This window comes from Medicago sativa, chromosome 8 (assembly GCF_051527215.1).
Source record: "Medicago sativa cultivar Bolivia chromosome 8, Bolivia_mono, whole genome shotgun sequence".
NCBI lineage: Eukaryota > Viridiplantae > Streptophyta > Magnoliopsida > Fabales > Fabaceae > Medicago > Medicago sativa.
In genome coordinates this window covers 6,513,194-6,522,040 of record NC_140756.1, presented here as the reverse complement: position 1 = coordinate 6,522,040, position 8,847 = coordinate 6,513,194, and the positions used below count along the sequence as shown (strand labels likewise).

At 29.6% G+C, this 8,847-nt stretch overlaps 1 protein-coding gene across 1 annotated transcript; it reads left to right on the top strand.

Moving 5' to 3' along the window:
* The first annotated feature begins 662 nt into the window (after positions 1 to 662).
* LOC146896481 (very-long-chain aldehyde decarbonylase CER1-like) lies at positions 663 to 7,943 on the top strand. The gene is made up of 10 exons (XM_085731745.1): positions 663 to 767; positions 1,032 to 1,255; positions 1,689 to 1,921; positions 2,846 to 3,065; positions 5,160 to 5,535; positions 5,620 to 5,727; positions 6,382 to 6,582; positions 6,722 to 6,820; positions 6,963 to 7,136; positions 7,568 to 7,943. The coding sequence occupies exons 1-10, from the start codon at positions 708 to 710 to the stop codon at positions 7,739 to 7,741; spliced, it is 1,869 nt and encodes a 622-aa protein (XP_085587871.1). The 5' UTR covers positions 663 to 707; the 3' UTR covers positions 7,742 to 7,943.
* Positions 7,944 to 8,847: the final 904 nt, after the last annotated feature.

The window sequence follows — 8,847 nt, the reverse complement described above, 5'->3', positions numbered from 1 at the left end:
ATTTGATTGTTATTGTCTTTGTTTTTGTCGACATTTGTTGGTAGAAATACATTGGCAAATGAAAAATAAATTTTAACATGGGCATCTAAAAAGGGGAAATCTTATTGTTTACTAAATTTTAAAAACATTACATTTTACTTTTCAATTTTTACTATTAAAAATTTACAATTTTATTAAAAAAAAAATAAGAACAAAGATTAAGGTTTGGAGGGTACCTCCATAGACATTAATATGTAGAAATTGAGGTTCGAACTTCGTATTCTCTACTCCTCCGTACTAAAAATTTGTTTTTAACAAAAAAAACATAATTAAAATCAGTTATGAAACTGGTTGAAAATTGATCGGTATAGAAGTTATCTACATTTAAGAAATTGACATAAAAATGTCCATAAAATAATCAGCTCGAAATGACAAAATGACATTTATTCTGCAACAATAGAAAAGTCAAGAGTTCAATTTTTACGGTCAACATTTCACTAGAAAAAAATTACAACACATCCCTGATAAATTAATCAGTGACCACTAATCAGTGACCACTATCATTTAAGTGTAAAATTTATATATAGAATAAACATATAAAAATTCCCCAAGAGTTATCTTAAAGGCACTGGTAGGTAGCAAACAAATATTATAAATAGATAGACTTGGTTACAAGATCATGCACACAATCCTTTGACTCTTCTCTTATACCCTTTCTTGGCATAAAAATGGCGTCCAAACCTGGCATACTTACTGATTGGCCATGGACACCTCTCGGGAGATTCAAGGTTTCATAGTTATTATTATCATCATATTCTTACTGCATCATTCCAATTATTAATCTATCATCACACTCTCATAGCATATAAAGTATAATCTAAGCAACCATGCATGATTTAATTTCTATGAATTAATCACTCTCATATCATATAAAGTATAATATAAGAAACCATGCATGGTTTAATTCCTATGAATTGTTATAGAAACTAAAATAGTATATAACTTGTATTATTGTTAATTGTTTGTTTGAAAAAATGGATGATACAATGCAGTGGGTGATTTTGACACCATTCATAGCAAAGAGCACACACTCTTTCATTGTGAATAGTCCAGAGGAAAAGGACCTCAGTAACTTCCTCATCTTCCCATATATGATGGTGAGGATGCTACATGACCAAATTTGGATCTCTTTATCTCGCCATCGAACCGCCAAAGGAAAAAACAGAATCGTCGACAAGGCAATCGAGTTTGAACAAGTTGATCGAGAAAGCAATTGGTACGAATTAATTTTTTTTTAAAATGACAAATGTTAGTTACAAAATTCATACTTACAACAACTTTTTTTTTTGTTACACTCATAACACCTTAGTTACGATTACTTAGTGTCTGTTTGGATTGACGTCTCTTTTACCCAAACTCACATTTAAAGTCACGATAACGCAGAAGCTGTATATAGTTACTTCATGCTTTTAGTAGTGAAGGTGCATTGAGATGCGATATTGCCCTGGAAAAACATTATCCAAACATAGCTTTGGTTTATATTTAAGTTTATGCATATTTTCATTACATATAATTTCACCCTATTATAAAATTTCCAACTTAAAGACATATATAAATATACATGGAGTACATCAATTTGAATGAATTAATGATCAAATATTAAATTAAGGTATTTATGAAAATGATTAATATTTTTTTTTTGTGTGTAGGGATGATCAAATATTGTTCAATGCATTGATATTTTATATTGGTCAATGGCTGGTTCCAGAGTCTCAAAAATTGCCCATATGGAGAACTAGTGGTGTGGTTGTGACAATTCTTCTACATAGTGGACCAGTGGAGTTTCTTTACTATTGGTTACACAGAGCACTTCATCATCATTTCCTTTACTCTAGATATCATTCTCATCATCATTCTTCCATTGTTACAGAACCAATCACTTGTGAGTTTATCCTATTTTTTGTTTTTTATTTTAATTTCTTTTTACCACCTCCCAATAATATGGAAATAAAGATGAGTAGGTGAGAAATTAATGTGGACATCAATAAATGAAAAAGTAGTGTAAAATTGTTCATAAAAATCAGCATGGCCACTACCAACAAAATTTAAAATTCACACATGAACTCCACCACAATTAAATTTTCTTTTCTCACATATCTAATAAAGATAATCTAAATAAAACAGAGATATAAATGTTAGTGAGTGTAGAATCTGCCAAAACATGTACATGAACTAGATGGTTGATTTGTTTAATTCAAACATTCAATGACTTTTTAGAACCAAATTGAATGAACAAAATTAAAGATGGGATGAAAATAGAATTTTAACAATAACTTGTAATTTAATTTTTTTAGTTAAATAAAGACCTATTACCAACTATCAAGTGGTTTTTATTTAAGCAAATGTAACTCATTTCATTCTATCAAAATAGATGTAGCAATATAATGGGGAGGAGAATAAAAATTATTGGGCTGAGGCTAGACTGAAATACACTATGTAGATATTTAGAGCGATTCAAGTTATAATGCAATATTCCCTAAAAAAAAAAAAAAAAAAAACTATCAAGTTATAATGCAATATATATGTTGTTATAACATTATATTATTTAGTATGTTGTTCGTATTTTGTTTGATAAACTCACAATGCTACTCTCTCTCTCTGAAACCCTAGATTGTTAATATGTCCATGTGACTTTAATTTCATGAATTACATATTATTTAGTATGTTATTCGTATTTTGTTTAATAAACTCACAATGCTACTGTCTCTGAAGCCCTAGATTGTTAATTAATATGTGCATGTGACTTTAATTTCATGAATTACATGTTGCAATCATACTAATATCTTCAATTTAATTTGGCATGCAGCTGTGATACATCCATTTGCAGAACACATAGCCTACTTTTTGCTATTTGCCATTCCATTATACACAACAGCAATTACAAACACAGCATCCATAGCATCATTTGCTGGTTATCTTGCTTACATTGATTTCATGAATAATTTGGGTCACTGTAATTTTGAGTTCATTCCTAAGAAAGTCTTCTCCATCTTTCCAATCCTTAAGTATACCATGTATACACCATCGTAAGTATCCAACTCTTAACACCTTTATCGAATTTTTGGTTCATAAAATTTTAACTATTTATTTATATTATAATTAAATATCGAAATATGATGGAATGTCGGTGTAAAACTCTATAATAAACATTTGTATATTCAATATCTTAATGGATTAATTTCATTCCTTTTAAATGGGAGCATTTGAAGCAAATAAAAATAGACAACTTTCAAGAGAAGTTTTACTTTAACTTTTTTTTATTTTTTTTTAGAATCAGCAAAATTTATTAACACACGAGCGCGTGCAAGTAACACAGCTAAAACTCGCGGCACAACAGAAAACAAATATTACTTTAACTAATATAAGTTAAAAGGTTGTTTATATAGCAATGGAGATTGCGTCTAACAAAATATTCATTGTCAGACACGCTTCGAATAAGATTGGTTAATAGAGTTTTTTTTATGTGGTCAATATAGTAATTTTGAATTAATAGCGGAAGTCATCTCATTAAGGTCCCATTTCTCTTGAACCACGGCATACTCAATCACATGGATTGTTTTCAAATTCACAAAAAAATATATATATATATATATATATATATATATATATATATATATACAATCATTTTTTTTTTTGAAGAAATATATACAATCATTTGTTACCACGGCGAATGCTTTATAATTAATAAGATAAAAATTTAATTCGGTCTCTCATACTTTTCTCGCGATTCAATTTAACCACTATAAAATTTTCCTCAAACATTTTATACATGAGCTAAATTGATCTGTCCGTTAATTTTAATTCATTATAATAAAGAAAAGAAATTAATTTATCTCTATATAAAATTACAAGAGATTAATTTAGATATTATTTTTGTCATGAGTTAAGTTGGGTTTGAAGAAAATTGTAAACTGTCAAATTGAATCTTTAGTCTAAGTATTTAATATGGATAACAAAAACAGTTGCAACACGTAGAGTATATCATAGAAATGTAGCTTTCTTTGATATACATTAAGTTAGGCAGCTTGGCCTGCCAACCTAGAGTACTTTGGTAGTGGTCCCTATGAAATAAAGTCATAGTACGTATTTTGTTATTAATATCCAACAGATTAATTATGAAGGTAAAAAACTAGGTGAGTTCTATTGCTTTAAAGTTTGCATCAATAATGGAAAAGCTCCAAATCGTTCCCCAACTAGATATAAGGAGTTACCATCTGTCCTTACATATAAGCATCTTTAATTAACCTCTAATAAAAGGGTGCTTAGATATAGGGACGGAGGAAGTAGTTGATGAAGATTTTATTGATAGTAACTATTTATATTGGGAAAAACCTAAGAGATGCACTCCTTATCTTATAAGTATCGTAAATATGAGTTGGACTCAATTTTAATAACATTGTTTCATAATATAATGATAAGTCATCTATCATTTTTATACATGCATCAAATCTAGTCGTGTTGGTCATGAGGGATGTATTGCGAAAAAATTTAGATGAGACATTATTCCCCTTACAAATGGTTTTATAAGTATGAGTTAAACTTAATTTAATTCTAACAATTTATAATGCAAAAACTTTCGATATGTATTTGTTTGCTTTTATTAAAGACTATATTTTAACTGATGTTTGAGAATCATACTTTACAATGTAGATGATTATAAATTTCTTTTAAATCATATTATAATGCAGCAAAGTAGTCAAATATAACAATTGTAAAGATAAATAAAAAAAGAAGTAAAATGTCTAGATGAAACTTTTTTCCGAGTTATAATATATAACCACTCTGTAACAAATATATATATATAAGAAAAATATATAATTTCGTTTTTGAAATGGAATATAAACAAAATTAACTCACATCTTAATAACTTCACTTTTTAGTATTTCTAAAATATCCTTTATTTAATTTAACATTTTATATTTTCAATTACCAAATTTATTAGATAAAGAGGATAATTAGACAATGGAGTACTTTTTTTATGTTAGGATTGCATAGATTAAATGTGATCAATTTCCTTTCTTACTATAATATGTGTAATTTAACCCTTTTTTTCTTCTTATGATTTGAGTATCATTAAACTCAAAATTAAAGAGAATAACTAAATATATGATATGTGACAGGTTCCACTCACTACATCATACACAATTTCGGACTAACTATTCACTATTCATGCCAATTTATGATTACATCTATGGAACTGTTGACAAAGCTTCAGACACATTATATGAAAATTCATTGAAGAAAGAAGAAGGTGCACCAGATGTGGTGCATTTGACACACCTTACTACTCCTGAATCCATATATCAACTAAGATTGGGATTTTCTTCCTTAGCCTCCTCACCTCAATCTTCTGAATGGTACCTCTATTTCATGTGGCCATTCACCTTTTGGTCTGTTCTTGTCACTTGGTTTTATGGCAAAACATTTGTTCTTGAGAGAAACTCTTTTAATATGCTCAATTTGCAATCATGGGTTATTCCAAGGTTCCATGTTCAAGTAAGTTTTGAGGACTACAATATTAATAATTTTTATTTTTAAGGAGTAAAATTATATTGACTGTTTTTGTTTAAACTTTTGTAGTATCTTTTTAAATGGCAAAGAGAAACATTGAACAAACTTATAGAAGAAGCAATACTTGAAGCAGAGTTGAGCAAAGTTAAGGTTTTAAGTTTAGGTCTTTCAAACCAGGTGAGTCCTCTAATTTTATAAAGTTTGATTTTACACGGACAAGATAAAATAATTTTACACAAACATTAAATAAGAATCACCATTTAAATGTTATAATATTTTATTCTAAAAGACCTACAGACGTCCTCGTGAGATTAGTTCAGTTGGTAGGGACGATGCATAAAATATGCAAGGTCCGGGGTTCAAACCCCACCACAACAAAAAAAAAACCTGCAGATGAAATTCGATGGAAAGTTTGTGTAAAATTATTTTACATTGTCAATACATATAATTTTTTTGGCTAAATTATATTTTGGTCACTTAATTTAATTTTAGATTTCACTTTGTCCCTTGAGTTTATTTTTTGTGTCATCTTTGTCCCTTAACTCATAATGCTAGACAATTTGGTTCTTTAAATTATTTTGGTTTCATTTTGGTGACTTAACTTACAAATATTAAATGCTTTGATCTTTTAAGTCACAAAATTTGGACACTTAGTCCTTCAAACAAAGGGATCGAAATATCTTAATATTTGTAACTTACGCAACTAAAGTATTAAATGTTTGTAATGCAAGTGATGAAAATTAAATGAAAAAAAAAGCTTAAAGGACTAAATTGAATTGCTTATTGAGCAATGACTTAATGAGAGAATACATATATGTTCAATGAATGCAGGGAGACTTGCTCAATAGATATGGTGAACTATACATTAAAAGGTATCCCCAACTTAAGATGAAGATTGTTGATGGCAGTAGCTTGGTTGTAGCTATTGTTCTTAACAGCATTCCAAAAGAAGAAAATCAAGTTTTTCTTTGTGGTAAACTTGACAAGGTTTCATATGCCATAGTTAATGCTTTATGTGAAAGGGGTACTAAGGTATGGTTAATTTTATCAATTTGTTAAACATTTTATTCATTTATAAAATTTTCAATAGAATTGTTAGAAATTTTAGTAGAATTTTTTTAAAACAATCTAAATTAACAAAAATTGCTTTTTTTTTCCTTCTTTCTTTCAGGTTACAACAATGTATAGAGATGATCATGAGAATCTTCAATTAAAGCTATCCTCGAAGTCCCAGAAGAATTTGGTTTTCCCAGGATCAAATTCTGCAAAGGTAAATCTTTTTCTAAGTTCTAATAATTTCATAATCATATCTTTATTTTGTTTGAAGTTTCAACTAACAAAAAAATAACACTAATGCTTTTGGTTTACTTAAAAGATAGTATCAAAATTGAAGAGTTTATTTGAATTTGCAGATATGGCTAGTTGGAGATCAATGTGAGGAGGTAGAACAAAAAAAGGCACCAAAAGGATCATTGTTCGTACCATTTTCCCAATTCCCTCCAAAGAAATTTCGAAAAGATTGCTTCTATCTTAGCACACCAGCCATGATAACTCCCCCTAATTTATCCAATGTCCACTCTTGTGAGGTTAGTAGATAGATATTTACACTTCCAGTTTACTCTCTTAGAAATCAAAAGGTGAATAATGAACTACTAAATTATTTAAGAATTGGTTAAATGAAGACAATATAAGAAATCAACCTTGTATATATTGTGATGTTATAAATCATTGTCTTGATCATAGTCGGTCACAACATGATCTTCGAGTTTACAAAAAAAAAAAAAAATGTAGTCAAATATGATCGATGTGACCATGACTACAGTAACAAAAACATCAAAACCTTAATGTCACGACTCACGACTAGATATTTAGTCAAAACATGAGACAATCAAGTCTACGAAATTTCAAGTGAAGATGTAAAGTTATGTTGAGAAAACATGAGACAATATAAAATATTTAGTTATTTATATAATTAATTTGATATTTTGTATAACTAAACATTTTGTATATGCAACAGAATTGGCTTCCAAGAAGAGTCATGAGTGCATGGCGTATTGCTGGAATATTGCACGCCTTAGAAGGTTGGGACGTTCATGAATGTGGAGAAGTCATGTTTAGCATTGACAAAATATGGCAAGCAAGTCTTCAGCATGGGTTTAGACCTTTGAAGATTAATCATCCCCTTGATTGAATTATAGTCTATTAACCATGTCTTAAATTAAATAAGTATATGAAGTATATATTTTAATAATTTATCAACATGCTTCAGGTATTATCAGCAAGGTGTAAAATATATAGCTATTGTGAAATTGGATTGCTCCAATTTAAGACATTTCCTCTGTACTAGCATTTGTGGCGTATGATACATATAAAATAAAATATGTTTACGCTAAGTGATCGTTTTCAAATTATTGGTCTTGAAATTAAAAGCGTAGACATTTTATGTATGAGAGGTTTTGGCTTTAATTTATGTGCATGCATATGTTGTGAACTTGTGATGAATGTGTTTGCAATTGTGTAGAAATATAGGCATATGTATAAACATAAAAAATTAAGTTTGTATTAATATACGAATAAAATTATACAATGAACCGGTAAAAAAACGGAGGGGGGGGGGGGGGGGGGGGGGGGGCTGGTGTGCCACTTGCCACACTGTGCCTTGAAGAGATCTGCCCCTGCATGCAAAAGAAACTGGAAGTGTTCTAGACCTTCAATCACCAACATCTTTGAATTTGAATACTTGTCATATTCATCTTTGAATACTTGTCATATCTATCTTTTTTGGTGAATTGAGCTTGCAAGGCTTGTTGAGCAGTTCTTTCTGAACCTCTTTCGATCACCAACATCTCATGTGCTTCAAGGGATGATTGAAGTTCTTCAATCTTCAATGTCTTCACATACTTAACTTCTTGTATGGCCACAACTATGAAATCAAATTTAGAAGTAAATGATCTCATGATCTTACCCACCACTTGTTGATCTTACACTGCTTCTCCACGAGCCTTCATCTGATTCGCTACAAATAGCAGTTTGGAGAAGTAATCACTGATTCTTTGATCATCTTCCATCAACATCAACTCATACTTCCTTCTTAGTGATTGAAGCTTTACTTGCTTCACACTATCACTTCCTTCATATTATTTTGCTAAAATATCTCATGCTTTCTTGGATCTAGTTATCTTTGAAATCTTCTCAGAGTTATTAGAATCAACATTCTGCTGAATGTAAAACAAAGCCTTGCAATCTTTCTTCTTCAAATCTTTGAAAGCAGCTCTTTGCACATCTGTAGAATTTGCA

What these genes read in the sequence shown, in the direction of transcription:
- LOC146896481 (XM_085731745.1), top strand. Translation starts at nt 708, where the DNA reads ATGGCGTCCAAACCTGGCATACTTACTGATTGGCCATGGACACCTCTC. An exon ending in TATACCATGTATACACCATC is followed by an intron (nt 3,066 to 5,159) that starts GTAAGTATCCAA and finishes GATATGTGACAG; the next exon opens with GTTCCACTCACTACATCATA. An exon ending in TATGTGAAAGGGGTACTAAG is followed by an intron (nt 6,583 to 6,721) that starts GTATGGTTAATT and finishes TCTTTCTTTCAG; the next exon opens with GTTACAACAATGTATAGAGA.